Below are 20562 nucleotides of genomic sequence, written 5' to 3'. Positions count from 1 at the left end.
TGAGGGGCTCAGTCGTGGGTGCGCTTGGTTTGTAACTACTATATCTGCTCACTGGGCGGCGCTGTTTACCACTGAATGTGTCGACTGGCGGGCTGAATTGATTTTGCACGCTTGGCAGTAGGTTTTAAGATAAGATAAGATGAAGCTTTAATGATCCCCTTGGGGAAATTGGGCAATTTTGGCATTATTTTCAATGATAGACCTATCGAACATAGTGGATTTGAAAAGTGGGTTTGGGTGAGAGACAACTAATGTAGGCTGTATGATAATTATTACATAGTAGTAACTGGGTTAGATATTAAACATTTGATATTAGATAGGCTATTAGATAGATTTATAGGCCTATATTTTCCACATTTTATGAAGATAGCACTGCTTTGGCTATATGCTATCGAATTTCCCATCAGGTGTATATGCCTGATAACAAATATAAAATAATATCAGCCGAATAATAAAATCATTCTGTTTTTATGTATTATAGTTTAAGTCTTTTTTCTGCAATATGACATGCGATTGAACATTTGATTTCATTCCATAACATGGGGGTTGGTTAGCCTAAATCACTATATTAAATAATGTCTTATGTGTGATTTTAGTCGTTGATTTTATTGAAAAAATAATACAAATTAGGTCAATCCTAAAGCAGGAGGCCTTTTCTTGATGTGGTTTTGTCCCTCTGGATTTTAATTCAGCCTTCTGAAAACGTCGATGCGCGACATGACCAGCAGTTTAATTGCTCCCATTGATGGATGGTAACAACACAACAATGCAGCCATATAGCCTGAGTGGTTTTCCCCCTATAGGCAGACTGGCCTAGTGAATTGGGTGTAGCTGTGTCTGTGTGCGCCTTGGCCAATGGAACCAGATCCTCCCTGCAGTGCGTAAGAGCGCAATTTAGGATTTAACCAAGTCTGTGCTGCGGGGCTGGCTGCAGTCTTCACCAGAGCCCGACGGCGCGAGAGCCCTTCAACAATGCCAGTGTAGTTTTCCCACCACTTTGGAGTCAGACTGCCCTGTTTTTACTAACGAAATACAACTAAAACCACGCTTTTGCCCTTCGAAGTATGACTGGAGTATTCGACCGGAGGATCCCGAGTGTCAAACCCGCAGATTTCCAGAGCTCCTTTCAACTCTCCACCATGCATCATCCATCTCAGGAATCTCCTACCTTACCCGAGTCCACCGCCACGGATTCTGGCTACTACAGTCCCGCCGGTGGAGTCACTCACGGCTACTGTTCGCCCAACTCGACCTCGTACGGGAAGCCTCTGAACGCCTATCAGTACCAGTACCACGGCGTAAACGGATCCGCTGGAAATTACTCGACAAAATCCTACCCAGATTACAGCTCGTACACGACCTCTGCCTACCACCAGTACGCCGGGACTTACAGCAGAGTACAAGCCCAGCCGAGTCCGCAAGGTACGGGCCTGCTTTTCGTTATAATAATAATAATAATAACATCAGATTATTATAACTAGTCACGTGGCTATAGTTGATACTCGCTAATATTTGTTCATATTATCATCCCTTCTAATGGATTTGTTTCTGATTGTTCCTCTTGAATAAGAAATGCAGAAATGCGTTCGCAATCTGTGCGGCTGTTAAATTAAAACGAATAAATTCTGCAAAAGGGTTTTTCCTTTAGTTTTAGTCTCATTCAAACACCACTTGAGTTGATGTGATTTTCAAATATTATGAGGATACAGGCTATAATTTCATTTTTTTTTTCTGCCAACCTGCGTTTATCTTCCTTTCGTTTGGTTTGCATGTTTGGTTTTGGTGAAATGGAGGTTATTCTGGTTTTAAGGGATGGGCGATGAGCAACACAAAATGTTTAAAAAAAAAGATGCTGCAGTTTGTGATGGGCAATCATGCTTATTTTATTTTTTTTTCTATTTATTTTGAACAGAAAAAGAGGTAGCAGAGCCTGAGGTGAGGATGGTGAACGGCAAACCCAAGAAAGTGAGAAAACCCCGGACGATCTACTCCAGCTTCCAGCTGGCCGCCCTGCAGCGGAGGTTTCAGAACACACAGTACCTGGCGCTGCCGGAGAGAGCCGAGCTGGCGGCCTCACTGGGACTCACGCAAACACAGGTGGGATTATAGATAAATACTTTCTTACCCTGTTTCATTAAACTGTAGAAAAGTGTCGTATTTTTGTTCAAATGTTAAAGATGTGAAGGAGTCTTATCACCCTCCTTGGCTCTCGAACTAAAGCATGGCGCATTTGGCGAGCTTTGTCCAAACGCTGTGCGCCTTGACGCACTGTGCGTCTTTTAAGTCATGCTATTTCTGTGCCATTGTTTGTGCGGTTATATATGAGATTTTAATAGTCCCGTTTATTCAACCTTTTCCAGGTCAAAATCTGGTTCCAGAACAAAAGATCGAAGCTGAAGAAGATCATGAAAAACGGCGAGCTTCCCCCGGAGCACAGCCCCAGCTCCAGCGACCCCATGGCCTGCAACTCTCCACAGTCCCCGGCCGTCTGGGACACACAGGGCCCGTCCAGGCCCCACAGCCTACAGCCTCAAAGCATCAACACGACGGCCTCTAACTTTTTGGAAAGCTCGGGGTCATGGTACACCTCCGCGGCCGGCGGCTCCATGAATTCCCACCTGCAGACCCCGAACTCGATACAGCACTCTTTGGCTCTTGGAGCGGGGACGTTATATTGAAAACCTGTTGTTCATTTCAAATATTTTTTTTTTCTTCCTTCTATGGGACTCGTGTTTAAATTTCAGAGGAATATGCAATGTATTTGATGACAGTCATAGAAGAAACGTGTAAAATGTGTAAATGTGTGCATGTAATTTATTGCATTTTGGAAGACTATTAAACGTTTAAATGGACAATGGACTTTGAAAACTTTCAGTATCTGACTTTCGGCCTCACTGCAGTTTCTTGTTATTCTAACCCTCAGTTATTTGCACTGAAAATCACGACAAGGGCTTACTGAGAAAAAAAAATGTTTGTAAGCCTTAGGCGACATTTTCACCCAAGGTTGTAAATCACAGCTGCTCAATATTAAGATGAATTATCTAGAAAGTGCCGTAAATCGTAATGCTCGTGTAAATGATCAATCTAACTATTTTGAATTGGCCAAAACACCCACGGTCTATATTTATCTCTTTGACTGTGTGTCTTTTAAACCGCAAAACTCTCAGGGTGATCATGTCTGCAGACGCCTCAGACAAACTCGTTCTGAGCGACTTAATTGACTTTCATTACACAAGGGGGCTAAAAAATATCTGCCTTTATGTGAAGAATTCCTCATTGTTTTTTTTTAGTTTTTAGGATGCTGCAGCACGCGCAGCCTGTATTACACTCATGGAAGAAAACAATACCCATGGAATGCTAATTTGCCACTTAATTAAACAGACGTATCAAAACACATTTAATTATTTTTTTTGTAAATAAATTGCTGTGAAAATTCAATATAGGTCAATGTCAGACAACAGATGGTAAGCCATAATAATTACACATAGGCGAAGTCAAATGAATATCGGTGTTTCTTGGTTTGTCTGAACTATTATTGTGATTTCTCTAACGAATCACTATAATTGTCCTATAATATTTCTATAGGCTACTTATGTGTCTGTGGCACTCAATAGTAGCCACTTTCATGGCATGATTTTATGATCTTCTATGGTATCGCTATAATAATCCTATAATATTCTTATAGTAGGCTATATTACATTATTTTGCTCTGATATTTTAATAGTATCCTTCTAATTCTTTTTGTCTTTTTTCTTCTAAAATTATTATAGGATTACTATAGTTATTATATAGCCTATATATACGATTATATAGCAACCAAGTGTTTATATTATTATTATTTATTCATTTTTTATTATCATTATTATCATGATTTAATTTATTGTTGTTGTTACTTGGCCTACTACTGACCACCACGATCATCACCATGCTATTTTTCCATTCAGACTTTATTTTAGTGCAGAACAGCCCTCTGCCTTTGACTTGACTCCAGCCTCCCTGTAAAGAAAATGCCTGGGTCTCGCAGCAGACAGTCTGCAGTCGTGCTCGCTTTGTGTCCCCTACAATTAGCTGCTTTGAATGGCAGAGAGGAGGCGAGGGGGGCGGCACGGAGATCTGAGACAATCCGCATTCCTGTGGGGGTAGACCGGCTCCAGAGCTCTGCCACTCCCGGCCGCAGCCCACCTTCCGGGTAAAATAAAAAAAAAAAAAGAAAATCCTCCACAGTTTCACCATGTTATTAGCAGCCAGTACTACCAGCGCTGCCACTGCAAAACCACTAAACAAACCGTGCCACTGTGAGAAACATTAGGGCTTTGAAAATGGCTCTAATTGAATTTGCCCGGCCATATGCACAAAGAACATAACGTGAGTTTTTATAAACGAATATGCCACACAAGGTCCTGCCTCCCCATTCTCTCTCTCTCTCTCTCTCTCTCTCTCTCTCTCTCTCTCTCTCTCTCTCTCTCTCTCTCTCTTTCTCTTTTTCTCTCTCTTTCCCTCGCTCTCTCTCTCTCTCTCTCTCTCTCTCTCTCTCTCTCACACACACACACACACACACACACACACACACACACACGCACACACACTAAACAATGCAGTTGCATCTGACCCACACACTGACCCATGCATGTTACCATTTCCACCTGACACAGAAACCTCTTCCTCCCCTTGATTGTACGGAATAGACTTTACCAACACACACACACACACACACACACACACACACACACACACACACACACCTACACACACACACACACACACACACACACACACACACACACATTGGGGCAAAATGCTGTATAAAATGCTTTCCTCGACTCTAATCCAAAACACGCGACGGTGCTTCTTGTTGTTTTCAACCTAATTTCTACTGTAGCCGCTGGTCTCGTAATTACATTGCGAGCAGGTCACTCGAGAAATCTAGGCTACGTCTGATTTTCATATGACACACGCACGCGCTCACGCACAGCCAAGGGCGCGCACAAGCTCGCGTGCACATACACAGACACACACACGCATACATAGGCCTAGTCTCTCTCTCTCGCTGTCTGTCTGTCTCTCTCTCTCTCTCTCTCTCTCTCTCTCTCACACACACACACACACACACACACACACGCACGCACTCATACACACGCGCACGCACACTGGCGGTGCCATTACATCGAGAGCCCCCGTTTATTTCCAACCGAACATTTTCCACTCAGCTAGTTTCCCCCCGTTTTGCAAATCGAGTCTAAATAATGACAGTTAGCTTTACTGGACAGCTTCAACTGTAACACTCCACAATAATTATTCTCCAGGATTAGGGCCTCCATTATCATAATCTGGACATTGACAATTATCTATAATTTGCAAAGATGCGCTTGGTTCTTGATTGCAGAGGGCTTTTTTTCAAGCTCGCCATCACTAAACAGTGACAGTAATAACAGCTAATTTTGCAGGCAATATATAAGAGCTTACCGGGGTGTGCAAACACTCTCCCACCTGGATTTGCTTATTCAACCACCGGCAGTAAAACCGTGCACCGCTTTTTGCTTATAGTCTGTTTTAGAGCAGCGAAGAAAGGTAAGGATATTTCTCATTTTCCTCCTCTGACCATTCCTTTTTGGCTTTTGGGATCATTTGTCCGGACAGGACGAGGCTGCAACATTCTTGACTGCAATTTACTATTCAATAAGCTAAGCCTGATGCTTTCTGGAGTCTGAATTATCGACGGGGAAATGGAGAAATTTGCAGTTTACTAAAATATGATTATTTCTTATTTGTTGGTGAGATTATTTGGTGTTTGGGTGTCTTTACAAAGCCTGATGCGGTGCTGCTGAGCGTGTGAGGTTAGCAGAGCTGTCTGAAATCTGAAATCCTACGAGCTGCTATAGGAGCTTTTTCTATGGGACCCTGGCTGTACTGCATCACCTATTGCTGATGGAGCAAACAGACCAAGGAGGGCTGACACATGTCCCTCCCTAACCCCCCCTCCCCCCCGTCTATCTATCTATCTATCTATCTATCTATCTATCTATCTATCTATCTATCTATATTCAGTGTAAAAATTATATTTGATTTAGCTCGGGAAAGAGCTGTTATAGGCCTTTCCATTTTCAAACCACAACCTACTAAAACATGACAGTGGAGTTTGGTGAAATTTGTTAAAGCGTAATAGCTGAATATGGCTAGGGCTCTCCCTCTATATATATTCAGTCCCTTTGTTTATGTTTTGCACACTGAGGGTTTTGGCTCGTGCTTGCAGCCCCTGGATGCACATGGCCCATAGAGCCGGCAGGCCCCAGTCTGGGGGCCCAGGTAGGCTCATTCTGTGCGCCAGTGGGGCATCCGCGACTTGACAGCTGCATGAAGCTTTTCAACGTTGTAATTTCAGATAATATCCCGAGTGTTCACTCCTCTCAGCAATTTGTATATGAATAACCGAATAATTTTCTCTTTTGTTCCGTCTGTGCTACCTCAAATCCAAATAAAGATGCCTTTTAGTATTAAAAGTGGTAGAAAATTACAGGTAATTATCTTTGACGGTAAAAACGCTGTAATCAGCGGGCTACATCAAAAATTACCCTAATTATGCCTGCATTTATGAGAATGGAAAAAAAAACCCTCACTTGGATAAAAACCCACAAATTGTCCCAAATATCTCCTTCATATTGAACGCCACTGCAGCTGGATGCTTTGTTCAAGATCGATCCTGTGGAGCTTGGCATTTAACGGCCTGCATTAGGACGGAGAGAAGGGAGAAAACATTTTGTCAATACTTCTAATAATTGAGGGTGAAATGACAAGATAAGCTGGACCTGGAGCGAATGTCTTTCGAGGTAAATGTAGAAACGAGCTGTGAAGGGTAAGTTAATTTCCTGTGGCGTTCAATGTATCTGATAAATCTATATAAGATGTGCGTGTTGGATGTATTTAGTGTTTACTGTGATGAAATAGGCTATTCACTGAAGACTGTCTTTAACTCGTGTTCAGATTGTTTAGTAGCTTCTACGCACCAGAGTGACGGGCAATAGGCCTTTTCATGTTGTGATGTTGGCCTAATGTGAAGGATAACAGGCCAAATATAAAAAAAAGAACAATTCTCATTTCATTTTTTTAAAATCATGGAACAACAGACATCTGTTTTGAGTCATGGTTTACTCAATCTGACAAAACATAAAAAGTGTATGTACAACTAAAATCGCAGATTATATTTACAGACAGACAAATTGCTTGGTTTTGCATGTTGGAGAAACAACCAGTCAAATAGCAGTCAGGAGTCCTTCAATAAACCATGGCGAAAGGTTCTGTGCGCCACAGCGCGTGGAGAGTGTATGCAGTCCTTGCCCCAACTGGCTAAAATGTCACTGATATATTTGGTATTTTGACGTTCAGATGTTGACATGAATGAAAGCATAACAAATGCGAGCCCACTGAACAGCCATGTACGTTAAAATGGTTAGTTCCCTTGCTTTGTGTCATCTCACCGAGGCTTGGCCGCATTTATCCTTCAGCAGAGGAGCAGAGGCTTCGCTCCTCGCCAGGCTCCAGTCTCTGGGCTGACAGAAATTAAACGTACGTGGGAAACTGGCGGAGATCCGGAGGCCTCCAGACAGCTCACTGACCTTCTGCCTCGCCAGTCTATCTCTGCATTGAATCTTGATGTGGGGACGAGTACCAGTGAGAGTAACCGGGCATGTAGCTGTTGGCCGGCATGTTTACTCCTTTGGAAGAGGCCGAGACGTCCCATATCGGAGGAATGGTCGGGGAGCGCGGGGAGAGGGCGATGGAGCCGGGCATAGGGTCGCTCTCATGCGGGTTGCCGCCTTGCTTCAGCAGCTTCTTGAACTTTGACCTCTTATTCTGGAACCATATCTTTACCTGCATGAGAGGACGAGGGGAATGCATGCAATTAGTAAAGCATAGCATATAAATGTCAATATAGCCTGCGTGAGGCTGTGAGCAGGGTGGGTCTAATTTCTAAATCACTGATAGCAAAATAATAAACAAAAACAAAACAACAGCCATAATAATAATAATACTAATAATACGAATAATACTAATAATAATGATAATAATAATAATAACAATAACAATAATAATAATAATGATAATAATAATATTTCCAGGCCCTAAATGTAAAATATGAAGCAGTGTACCTGTGTTTGTGTCAGCCCTAGAGAGGCAGCCAGCTCGGCGCGCTCCGGTAATGCGAGGTACTGTGTTTGCTGGAAACGGTGGTTCAGTGCTTGAAGCTGCAAACTGGAATAAATTGTCCGAGGTTTGCGAATCTTCTTGCCTTTCCCATTGAAACGAATTTCCCCATTTTCAATCACTGTCGTTTTCTGCTGCTCTGCAACAAAAATGGGCAATGTTATGATTCACAAATGCCTTTTAATCATGTGTAGAAAATATCAAATATCTGTCAAGGTGAAGGCAAATATTGAGACGCAGAATCAAACTGTCCAGAAATCTATCCAGGCTGATAAAAACTGACATCTCGCATTGTCTTTATCCGCCGTGGCAGCCACAATCCGCATACGCTGTCATATTTAGGATATTGCTCGTAATGACATGTCAATTAAATGCTAATTACAACATTCGAGGCGAGCGGGCTGCCTAATTTCCACGAATAGTTGGTGAGGATTGCACGGTCGTGATGATCACACCCCGGGCATAAAATGGGTTTGTGGGAACTGAGGGGAGAGCTGTGGTTCAGCGAAACCGGGACAGCAAAAACGCTATAACGTCGAGACGGGAGGGTAATAGGCTGGAGCTCGAATTATCCGCTGCCATTTACGCCGCGATTTTCTCCAATGCAGGCTGATCGCCCACCTGCGCTTAAGAGATCATTCGTGTGAATTTCGCATGGCACTAACACCGGCAGGGTTAGGGGTTCGGTTCCCACCCATACTAGAGAAATGTAGGCGCTAATGGTACGGTAAGGCGCTCCGGATAAAAGCTGTCCAGCCAAAACGGCTAGTGATAGCTGGACATGACGCGCTGCGTTTCCCCAAAAGCGGCGTGTCTTACCTGTGCCGTCTAACCTTGTCTGTCCGCCCGTGTTGTTGTGATAGGATGGCAGGTACGGGCTGTGGTGCGGGTGGCTCACATAGGAGTAGGGTAACGACCTGTTGTAGGAGTTGGTCCCGGCGTACGGGGGGTTGTCGTGCTGGTGGTGCGGGTGCGAGCCGGAGTGGAGACAGTGCAGCGGGTAGTGGCCGGCGGCCATCGACGGGGAGCTCTGCTGTGAGTGCGACTGCTGCCCAAACTCCATGAAAGCAGACTTGGACGAGTCCTGAGCCTCCAGACCGTCAGCCATCGTAGTCATGGTCATCATCAAATTTTCTGCCTTGAGAGCACTCACCCCCCTCTCTCTCAAGTCCAAATCGGTTTTTCTCTCTCTCGCTGTGCTGTTGTCTCTCTCCCCCTCTCTCCACCGCGAACCGATATTGTCCTATTAACACCCGAATTTTCCAGTGGCGTCTTTTTTTTCTCGTGTCCTGTGATATTCTCACTCAATGTGGCGGAAGGTGGGCATAAGTTAAGGGAGAGATTTTAAGGTGGATTCTGTTAAAATTGAGCCCTTGCTTCCAGACTTGATGCAGACACTACAAGTAAAATGGTTTGTCTCCAAAGGGCAGCGCCTCCCGATTGGTCATCCAACCCAACGTCATCAGTGCTCTGCGCTTCACGGAGACTTGAGCTGGAGTTAACCCACCTTACCAGCTCCCACCACAACTATGGGGGAAATGATATATGGTGGGAAAGACGCCTAATTCCTACAGACAAGCTTCACACGTAAAACCAGGTCTTTTGGAATTGCCGAGTCGATTTTGTTTTTACCCAAACCCCCAAATTACGCACGACGCGCAACATAGTGCGCGCTTTGATTTAGCCTGATGAGCAAGCAGCCTGTATGTCCCGCTTCTTCTTCTCTACCAGTTTATTTACAGTTTACAGTTCTCTTCTTGTTTCTGAGGAACTTATGACCTACAGGCAATCATCATATAAGCATCACTCTTATAGAATAATAATCGATTTTGATTTTACACCAAACCCCCATAAATTACGCACGGTGCGCAACATACACTGCAAAAATATCCATCTTAACAAGTCATTTATCTTAGTCTTATAGGCCTAAAATTATTTTCATTTAAACGTGGAAAAAAAATCTGCCAAAGGATGTGAAATAATTGCATTTGTTTCCAATTCAAATAAACGTTTTCCAAATTTCTCCTGAATTGTGACACTATGATGATATTTGTGGAGAGATCTGCCTTATTTCATGAAAATTCTTGAAACAGGTGGAATTGCTTTGGAAATAAGTGGAATTATCACACTCCATTGGTGGGGTTTTTCCACTTGTTTTCAGGAAAATAAGATTTTAAGACTCAATAATATTAAATGAGCTGTTAAGATGTGTGTTTTTTGCAGTGTAGTGTGCGCTTTGATTTAGCCTAATGAGCACGCACCCTTTATACCCCTCTTCCTCTCTGCAAGTACCAATCTATTTTATAACTTCGTTTTTGACCATATGATTAAGGATGTTCAGACAATGCAAAGTACTGGTACACGTGACACATCAAATAACAATACGCCTGAGGTACAATAGGTTATTTTGCAGATAGAAGGGTGGATACCGAGATAAACTGACAGTGTCTTTTATCCCTGTTGAAATATGAGGCCTGATGGGGTCTTCAATATATGTAAATTATACAGTTTGCCCCTGCGGGCTGGAATGTTCGATTCGCAAATAAGAATAAAATTCTCTTTCCGTTTATGTTAATGCAATATGTATTCAAATCATGTTTTACACTGCTTTCAACACTTTTTTTGCCACAATGTAGCATTCAGCGATTTTAAAAAAAGGTGATGAAAAAATAATTATGGTCGCAATCAAGTTACAACCAAAACCTATTTGATTAGCGGCCACACTTTATTCAAATTGCAGCTATAAAATTAAGAACAATTCGCCTGTAATGATTATGGACTGGGCTTATTTTGGGAGGGTGGAATAAAAGTGGATATAGCATAAATTATCCCCTAATTATACGCCAGTGTCGCCTCAATTATCCTCTTATCAAAAATGGTTGTCTAAATGCAGCGTTTAGTTTCAATTTTCTCCTTTTCAGTAACAAGAACTTGGTACCTTGCTATTATCGCCAGCTACGGCTGTTATTTACTTTGTGGGATTTAAAAGTGCACAACCCAGTCGGATAATCATTTTACAGCAGTGGACCAAGCTGGAAGCACAGAGGCAGTTCGCAGATATGAGCCAGGCGAGACACCCAACAACATTTGGATTTGTCTTTTTCAGGCTGTCTTAGAATAAATGACCAAAAAAAAAAAAAAAAAAAAAAAAAGAATACCCAGAATACTTCTTTATCGACAGGAGGGATGCAGGTAAGAACGCCTTTTGCATGCTGTTTTGTGTTCAATGCCATTGGTGAATGATTTTATTGCCAATTGGGAATTGTAAGAGTATTTAAGGCACGAAGTAATGACCTTGCAGGACCCAGCGCACCTTGGTCACCCTTCAATGATCTAACATAGTGGCCAATTCCCCAGCCCGTGTTCCACTTGGACACGCAGAAGAGAAACCAGATCCTATACCTTTTCTAATCGCCTTTGAGTGGTACTACAAAGCCACGCATGCTTTGCAGAGCTGTTGCTCGCTTCCTTATAGGCTAAATCTCCGTGCTCAGTTAGTTGGGACATCTTTATTTCTCCGTTTTTGCAGCATCACCTGTGCGCCACGACAGGAGTATGAGCTTGTAGGATAGCAGTGTGGCTAATATGGAAGTCTTGGTGTCCCGCAGGCGTGTTGGGAGGCTTTTCTACACACTGAGAATAACTGAAGTGATGAAAGGACGGATTTGTTTGAATGGGGAGAACATGACATACCCGACCTTAGTGCTTTTGAAATGTTTAAGATGTATTGTATGCAAGGTGACAACCGTGTCTAATTGCAAAGCACATTTATGCGCAGAAAAAATATGCGCAGAATGTGTTTTGAACGTGATTCCGGCCTATATAACATTTTATTAATGGTTGTAGGTTGGCCATATGTCTGCAGAATTTATAGATGTTGATATTTAATATTTTCTGAAGAAATAACCTGAAATCACATTTGATTCTTCCAAATTAAAAATTGGCAAAACAAATTGTGTTGTGCCACGCATTCAAGATAGGCTAATCAAAAAAAAAAAAAAAAAAAAAAAGGCTATCAATATGCAAAATTAGACGTTATAATCCACAGCATGTTTTTCACCTGCTGCATCATGGCCTGCTGCAGCACAGTTGCCTATTAATTGTGGATTAGGAGTTCATAGCCTTATTCAGTTTTGGAGAGAAATTATTTGATATTTCAATTCGACAAAATGTCAATCACAAAATGAACATCATTCAGCTGCAGATCTAGAAATCACTTTGTCCCTAAGTAGATGATTGACCTTCAACACAATCAATGGCCGTGGTGGTTTAACAGAAGTGGTCTTTATTTCCAGCTGTCCTATAAACGCTGATGAATGACTCTCTAAAATCACTCCAATATCCAGCCACTGGATGCATCAGGCCCGGGGTTTCCCTCACACCGACTGTCTGCGCTGGGATACAGGCAAACTGACAATATTTTACACTCCATTTATTGGTGTAACCTGGCGTTATTTTAAAGTTAACAGGTCAGTCATGATCAATTTTAATATCCTAAAGATAGGATAGGTAACCTAACACAAATTGACTATACCAATACGCACACATAGTCTAATTACGCATGCATAATGTGCTAGATTTACGCACAAAATGTTAATAGCATAGGTTAAAAATATCTAAAATATAAAACAGTTCTCTCTCTCTCTGTTTCTCTCTGTCTCTCCCCCTCTCCCTCTCTCCCTCTCTCCCTCTCTCTCTGATGTGTGTCACTGTATGACTGCATGACACTGCATGGCTTTTCTTGTCTATCTGGCAACATGTGTTAATCATATTTGAGCGCTAACATGGAGTTCCCGCAAGACACAAGTCATATTTCTAGCAGAGTGCCTGGGAGTTTGCGGTCGGTCCCTCTAACAGCTATTGACTGGCTCGCATGGAAAGCCACCTCCTTGACTGGGGCCCAGGCAGCTGGGGACGCCGAGGCTTGTCAGTGCAGAAGAGGCCGGGAGGCACTTAAACAACATGTCTCCCTTCTCCAGAGCAACAAACCCACTGGCGCTTCACAGACAGCCAGGCGTCGACGGCTTTCCATCGCTGCCGCGTGAAGGGCGGGAAGTGGCCAAGGGAAGGGAAGCGCAGATGCATACCACACACAGCTGTCAGTATAACACGGTTCATTGTAATGAGATTCAGAGGGAGCACCCGTCGCCCCCCACCCCCGACCCCCCACCCCCGACCCAAAATGATCACCGAACAGCCTTTAATGCTCCGGCAGAACTCACCCATGCCCAAATACACACATCATGGCGCACCGCTTTTACGCACAGAAATTGCGCGCATTGTGCTAATGCAAACCCAATACATGCAAACCTTTCATGTGTTATGTAAAAAGAGTGCAACTTTGCCAGATGGTACAAGAAAAAATAATCGTGTTTTCTTTTTTGTCATAAGAAAAAACATGCACTCGCGTGTTTTTATAATCAGTTTTGCATCATTAATTGGGATTGCATTATCTCTTGAGTAAATGGCAAAATTGGCATATGCATGGACCCAGGTGCGCGCGAGGGCCTTCAGATGTACCAAACCTAGCGTGGTCGTTGCGGGGCTAAATGACCACAAATAAGCAAAGACCTGCACCACTGGGTCTTCACAGCCTCTCATAGCCTAATGGATTCAATTTGGCACGGCTAAAGCTGCGCTGCGGTGACTCACGGCCCGCGTCTTAATTAACACTGCTTGTTTCTCTTCTCGCCTTCTCTGGAAACATTGGAAGTTTAGGTCTGCGTAAACGATTGCTTTGCTCCGTTTCCTGGCACCAATCATACGACTTTGTTTTTGTCGTTTGTTTCTGAAATGGCGAAGACAAAATAAAGGCCAATAAACGTGGCCAAACAGGTAGAAATGCAGGTGATAATTACATTTATATTACATTTAGTGACATGCAACGGGTGCAAGCTTATATTCACCAACATTACAAGCGACCAAAATTAAGGAATATAGTGTCCTTACAACATTTCTGTGACCATGTGATCATGTGCAAGGAAAATAAATGGAATAAGAGCTAAGCAGAGACACAGAAGGTATTTTTTTCTATGTTTTTCTACCACTGGCAGTTTTAGGGGCGAAAACATTAATACCGATAACACAATTTCATCAGTGTAAATGGTTTTGGTTATGCTCAGGACCTGGGTAGTCTATATGACCTGGTGCACGCCTAGGTCTATGATATTATCTATCAAATCAATAACAAAAGAGCTATATCCAAAAAAAAGTTGCCATGAATTTTATCTTGGTGACAAATAAGACTACTGAGGCACAGAGGCGTATACCTCTTTGGTACCTTTTTCCTCTCTCGACTTAATACGCAGCATTATTAGGTCTGACAGCACAGTGGTCGGTCTTGAAGGAGAGGATTTGGTCGGTAGATGACAGACAGGAAGGCCAGCAATCATAGGCTTTTTCTTTTTTTATCAGAATGTACTGTTCGATGCCGTTTATCCCTGATGATAGAAAATTGCTCTGTTGCCAGGACGCTGCCGCCGAAATAGAGGGCAGGAGCAACATTTCCATTTTCCAGTTTGAAAGCCATTGAAATGAATTAGTAAAAAAAGAGGAAAAAAAGAAAAAAAGAGAAAGAATCCCGTGGTAAACAAAGGGGAGCAAACAAAGATACCATTTTCTTTGCCTAGAATCCTCCCTCCTCATTTTTTCCCTTTTTTCCCCGCAGCCGAGTGAGGGTTTTACTTCAACAGTTGCAAATCACATGCTTGGCTTCTAATGTAGTCCAAGGCCCAGGCCTACTTCAAAGACAATCATTTATTTCCCAACCTCCTGAAATAATTAGAGCCCTTTTCATCTCTCATGACAGGGGGAAAAAAAGAACAGAATACTTGACAACGAGGAGCATTAAGTAAACTTCTGAAATGTTTAAGCATTAAGCATAAATTAACTGATGTAGGCCATAGTAAAGTGAGTCGAGTATTAGAGTCTGAGATGTGGGCCTGTCCTAATATAGAAAGCCTGAAATTGTAACCCTGTGGGACAGAGGTTCACCTTGTTCACCTTAAACTTTCCATAAAATATGTAAAATAGGTCTAAGATTATAGACAGAGCGTCCCTCCACCGGTCAATTATTGCACGGTCGTTTCCTTTAATATGAATCGCTTTCATTTTGGCCTTTAAAATTCTGATTATTAGTTCACATTTATTATTATTATTATTATTGCTGTTATTATTATTATTAATATTATTACTAATATTATTGATGTTGTTGCTGCTGCTGTTGCTACTATTATCATTATCGTCATCATCATCATCATCGTCACACACACATACAGCAGTCATGTGCAGTAGGCCTACTGTATAGCGGGTTCGTTGAAGTAGTTTGTAATGCTAATTAATATACTGCAGCTCATCTTTAAAAAAATTTCCTACGAAAACCTACACTACCCCTATATAGTCAATTTTATAATGATATTATACAAATATCACAGCAAAAGCCCATATAGAAAATAATATAGGAATATTCTATAGATGACATAAGAGATAAAATATACCATTAAATTCGATAAGGTCACCATAAACTCACTGCTGAGCACCACACACACACTATAAGTCCCAATAGGAATATTATATATAGGGTCACTATTAACTCATTATTGAATAGACCTTCCACAAACACAATATAAGTCCCTATAGGAATATTATAGGAATATTATAGTGATTCTTCGTTGAGGAAACCGCTCACCGCAGTTTCTGATGAGGCAACTTTGATCTTCCAAATGGGGAATATTCATCACTGAGACTGAGGGTCCTGTGGTGAGGCTATCGATACAGAGGGGTGTGTGTGTGTGTGTGTGTGTGTGTGTGTGTGTGTGTGTGTGGGTGTTACTGTCAGAGAAGGCAGGTGGTTTAAAACTTACACAAGGTCTAAGCGCGCCTCCAATGCGCGCCACACACTGGAGCCTATAGGCTTGTATGTGGGCCTACTATAAAATTACACCCGCTCGGCTGGATTATGATCAACCGATACAAAAAGTACTATAGTAATCCGATTAGAAATTAATTGTAGGAAAACGCTTTACAAATATCACACCACACTAGCCCACTGCATTGTAGGAATAATGTAGGAATATTACAGTGACACTATAGGAGATTAAAAAAAGACCATTCAATACGATAATGTCACTACAAACACACTATTGAGTACCAGACACTCTATAAATCCCTGTAGGAATATTATAGGAATATTATATTGATTTTTCGTTAGGGAATTCACAACATATGAAAATGCCTGGGTTTCTAAATGAGATATAATAGTATGGGTGACAGATATTCCCTGAAATATTAATCTCGATTACAAATGCGATGGCAAAAGGGATTCAAGTATTTCACTACGTTTGAGGAAAAATGGAAACCCAGGTCTAAACATTTAAAAAAAAAAAAGAGTCAAAATGCGCGTGCATCATGCAATGTTGAAGACAAACGTCTTGTATCTTCTCCTATCAGTCTTTAGGTCTTGCCTTTGAATTGTAAAATGATTTACATATTCTATAAGGCCTACATGGACTGATGTGGACACCCAAATAAATGCATAAGGAATAAGTAAACGTGTATAAGCTTCACAGGCCATAATGACTGGTGAGATTTACAACTGGGAACATAAACAGCATTAACCAGGCCACAATAAAATCTCACTTATACAGTAGGCACAACATGAAATAAAGAGATTGCTATTCACTTTCAAGTTTGATCTTGCCAGTTTAATCCTTTAAGCAATTCCAGAAATCATTGGAAAAACACTCAAAACACTGTTAGTGAGAATATCTTGTGGATACATCCTTAATCAGAGCCTCTCCACATCTCCCATCCACACAGCAGTCCACCCTGATAACAAAACAAGCAGTGTGTGTTCCAACAAGAGAGTCCTGGCTCACATATAGGAATGAATGTACCAGTGGAGGAAGTGGGGCACACAATAGTCAACCCTGCCTGCAAAATAAAGAGGCTTGAAATTTAAGAGCACAAGGTGAACTGAGGCGGAAAAAAAAAGTGAAGAGAGAGAGAAAAAAAAAGTCACACCTGGTCCAAAGCTGTGTGTGTGTGTGTGTGTGTGGTGGACGGGCCTGTCCCTCTCTGAGCTGCTCAGGTTCTCATGAGCTGTGGGTTGCAGCAGTGTGTCAGATGATAGCTGTGGACCTTTGTCTGCTGCAGCTCGAAACACACCTACCTGAAACTGCATTTCACATCAGCCTGGGTCTTGTTTTGTCTTGTGCTCTGCCCTCCTGTGAATGTCATTTCTGCAGAGGTTGGAGAAGTTTCTGTAATTGTTTTACTCTGTGATGTGTAGTGTTTATACAGACCAATGCCATTTATACCATTCAAAGTTCAAATGATGTGTACAGGAGGCACATTCACACCTGGCCGTCAACCCCTTTAAGGCTGATGGATGTCCAGTTAGTGGAAGTACAAGGACCAAACAAGCTATGTGTTTGTTGTTTCACTTCCCTTTAAAGGAAAAGCCAGACCACATAGGGAATAAGCTGTGTATGTTTCAAAGTTGAAAAATGTTAGGGAAGCTGAAGAGATTTATTTGATTCTACTTTTGTGTCTTCTCCTGTATTACAGCTGTTTTTTTTTTTTTTTTTTTACTTCTAAACAAAGCCTCAGTAGAAATATCATTATGCACCTTTTTATAGAATACTAAGATTTTCGAACTCAACAAACAATAAAATAACCAGAATTTTTAATCACAATACCTGCTATTATTTTTTCCTTTAATGGTGGCAGTTTGGCTTTGAAGTTAGAGAGGCTGAAGGCCGCTGGTTGATGCCAGTGACAAGTTACTGCCCTTGAGCAAGGCACATACACCCATGATGCTCTGGGGCGCTGCTCTGAAGGCTTTAACCTCCTCCTGCTTCTAAATTGGCCTGGTCAGTGGACACATGGGCTCTACTGATTTGTGGGGAATAAAAGTGCAACAGGAGCAAAACACAGAGAAAATATCATCAGTTCAATTGCCTTTCTCATATTGTGACCTGCAGCATTATGGCAAATGTTTCATTTATTGAAATTTAAAAAGGCTACATTACGTATCACCCGGGGCTCAACCATATAAAGTCTCTTAATTGGGCCTTGACGATCAGTATAGCAGCTTTATAACAGAATCATCTAAACTGCTGTGAAACACAAGTAAGACAGTTGAGGGTTTTCTGAGTTCACAAACCACAGATCACAGATCAGTTTAATGGTCTGTCCAGGAAATAATTTCTATAGCTAGCCTTATAATTTCATAGTTATTAATTCTTTGCCTAGAAAGCCCTCATAGTCCTTATTTTCATTTGCTCTGAACTGACAATTTCAAGTGGAGAGGTTTTAGGACTTTGTCCATTTTGGTGAAATGAAGGTAGCCAATTATTGTGATCATTGCCCTTGAAAATGCATTACGCCTCACCTGAGGGCTCGCTCAATCAAAGAGACTGAAGGGCCGATTAACAAAAGCCTTGTGACCTTAATCCATCGCAAAAATTACCCGAAAGGCGGAGCAGCAAGCAACATTTCTCATTCAACTTCATGTTGTAAACTTTCTCATTGTTGGCATCCAACCTTGGCAACATCATGGTGACTTTAGGCTTGGGACCTTGACTGTTGGCTTCCAGCATTATGGTTCAAAACTAGGCAAAAGTTTGTTCAACCTGGAATGTTTCAAATGAGCCAAAGTGAGCAATTTTACATCATGGATCTCTTTTCTTCATTTTTATTAAATGGTTTTATTAATTTTACCATTTGTTTGTACTTGAGATAAATCTATTTTTTTTTCCAGCAGAGCCATAATGTAATGCTTAAAATGAGCTTTATAAAAGAAAAATGAAACCTGAAAAGAGAAAAGCCTCCATATGGTTTGAACAACCAACACAACCAGTGAAAATGGTTCAAGGGAAACTTCAAGGAAGTAAATAAGACACCTTAACATCTCTGCAGCAATGTACTGGAAACTACAGGGTGGCTCGGTCTTTTTATTAGTGTTTAACAAGCTAATTGTGCCTTACATCAAACTATTTTAGGCACACTGTGGGCCAGGTGCCATTAGCATTTGAGTGCAGCTCTACCTCCATGACCGGTACAGAGGAACGTGAAAGATGAATACAACCCAGTCATCATGTTCTGGTGATAAGATGTAATGTTACAAAAAATATATTCATGATAGATTCAGTCATGGAAATACAGTATTTTTTTCCACCTGAATAATTACAATGAACATTGAGTGCATATACAGTCTAATGTTTTTAATACTTACAATAGTTGCTGGTTGTTGATATTAAATATTAAAAAAGGAAAAATAAGAAGACACATATTTATGATTAACTCATTTTTTCTCTTTGTCCCCCTATTTCCCTTCTCCAATGCCCCTGTCTTTTCCATCACGCCCACCTTCCTCTCGCTCTCTCCATCCCCCCATGTCCGACCGCCGGTCTCCATCTCTCCCTCTCTCTCTCCCTCTCTCTCTCCCTCTCTCTCTCTCTCCATCCCGTCCCCTTCTCTGCTCTCCATCTCCCTCTTCATGCCCACTCTGCCCCGCTCTTCCTTTCTCCTCAACCTCTCTCCCTCTTCCTAACCCCACACCTCTCTCTCTCTCGCTCTCTCTCTCTCTCTCCCCCCTTTCCTCCACTCACCCCCCACCCCTACGTACGCCTCCATCCCCCCTGCCTCCCTCTTGGCAACTCCATCTCCCTCCCCCAACTCCCCCCCCCCCCCTCTCTCTCTCCCCTGGTTGGTTTCCACAGCTGTGGTGAGTGAGGGGCAGATGACCGGAGAATTGGCCCCTGGGAGAGCGCTGAGCCATCCTGGTGCTATTAGGCTCGTGGCTAATAATAGGTGTTTCAGACCGGGGGAAGATCAATCAGGGGGAATCATGGGGAATGTTCGGAGCAGCGCTTTTTACACATCGGCCCAGATGGATGAAATTACACTTGTCAGTTTTTAGTTGCATTACTCCCAAATTGGTTGTCTACTCTTTTTTCTCTCCCTCCCTCGCTCCCTCCCTCCCCCTCTCTCTCTCTTCTCTCCTTTCTCTCTCTTTCCCCTCATTCATGTGTCAGTGGCCTGCTAAAAGGATTCGGTGGTGAAATCCCTGTCATTTTTGTCTTTTCCCTGTTTAGCCCTCGGCCGGCGGCTCTGCTGCCTGCATATGCACTCAGATGAAATCAGTTTGAGATCTTGTCTTAGGGGCTCGGGCAATTTCCATGTTAAGGGCAAGTGTGTGAGCGAAATGTGCATCTGACATCCTTTATGGGTTGTTGCATAGAAATAACAATTTCATTATATCACACTCCAATCATCTGGAATGTCCAATAAAGGATTATAATAATAATAATGCATGTAATGCTGAGCTTTAAGTTGATTTAAACAAATGTCGTAGCAACA

The 20562-nt window shown here is 42.2% G+C and overlaps 2 protein-coding genes and 1 long non-coding RNA gene across 3 annotated transcripts; 2 read left to right on the top strand and 1 right to left on the bottom strand.

Annotated features, from left to right (window-relative positions):
- Window positions 1-861: 861 nt before the first annotated feature.
- On the top strand, window positions 862-2859 carry LOC144538403 (homeobox protein Dlx5a-like). The gene is made up of 3 exons (XM_078282436.1): window positions 862-1422; window positions 1913-2097; window positions 2361-2859. The coding sequence occupies exons 1-3, from the start codon at window positions 1065-1067 to the stop codon at window positions 2676-2678; spliced, it is 861 nt and encodes a 286-aa protein (XP_078138562.1). The 5' UTR covers window positions 862-1064; the 3' UTR covers window positions 2679-2859.
- Window positions 2860-7142: 4283 nt separating this feature from the next.
- Window positions 7143-9563, bottom strand: LOC139920713 (homeobox protein Dlx6a). The gene is made up of 3 exons (XM_071910776.2): window positions 9019-9563; window positions 8145-8338; window positions 7143-7866 (listed from the first exon to the last, which is right to left on the bottom strand). Exons 1-3 carry the CDS (start codon window positions 9323-9325, stop codon window positions 7627-7629), a joined length of 741 nt encoding a protein of 246 aa, XP_071766877.1. The 5' UTR covers window positions 9326-9563; the 3' UTR covers window positions 7143-7626.
- A 1653-nt stretch (window positions 9564-11216) lies between these two features.
- LOC144538402 (uncharacterized) lies at window positions 11217-20547 on the top strand. The gene is made up of 4 exons (XR_013504272.1): window positions 11217-11391; window positions 12495-12668; window positions 13179-13297; window positions 19923-20547. It is a non-coding gene; the product is annotated as an uncharacterized LOC144538402 (long non-coding RNA).
- Window positions 20548-20562: the final 15 nt, after the last annotated feature.

The sequence above is a fragment of the Centroberyx gerrardi genome, unplaced genomic scaffold (assembly GCF_048128805.1).
Source record: "Centroberyx gerrardi isolate f3 unplaced genomic scaffold, fCenGer3.hap1.cur.20231027 Scaffold_470, whole genome shotgun sequence".
In the NCBI taxonomy this organism is placed as follows: domain Eukaryota; kingdom Metazoa; phylum Chordata; class Actinopteri; order Beryciformes; family Berycidae; genus Centroberyx; species Centroberyx gerrardi.
This window is presented reverse-complemented; position numbering and strand designations above follow the sequence as displayed.

Coding starts and splice junctions, on each gene's coding strand:
- LOC144538403 (XM_078282436.1), top strand. CDS start 1,065: ATGACTGGAGTATTCGACCGGAGGATCCCGAGTGTCAAACCCGCAGAT. Junction 1,423..1,912: donor AGCCCAGCCGAGTCCGCAAG/GTACGGGCCTGC, acceptor TATTTTGAACAG/AAAAAGAGGTAGCAGAGCCT. Junction 2,098..2,360: donor TGGGACTCACGCAAACACAG/GTGGGATTATAG, acceptor AACCTTTTCCAG/GTCAAAATCTGGTTCCAGAA.
- LOC139920713 (XM_071910776.2), bottom strand. CDS start 9,325: ATGATGACCATGACTACGATGGCTGACGGTCTGGAGGCTCAGGACTCG. Junction 8,339..9,018: donor GACAAGGTTAGACGGCACAG/GTAAGACACGCC, acceptor TTTTTGTTGCAG/AGCAGCAGAAAACGACAGTG. Junction 7,867..8,144: donor TAGGGCTGACACAAACACAG/GTACACTGCTTC, acceptor CCTCTCATGCAG/GTAAAGATATGGTTCCAGAA.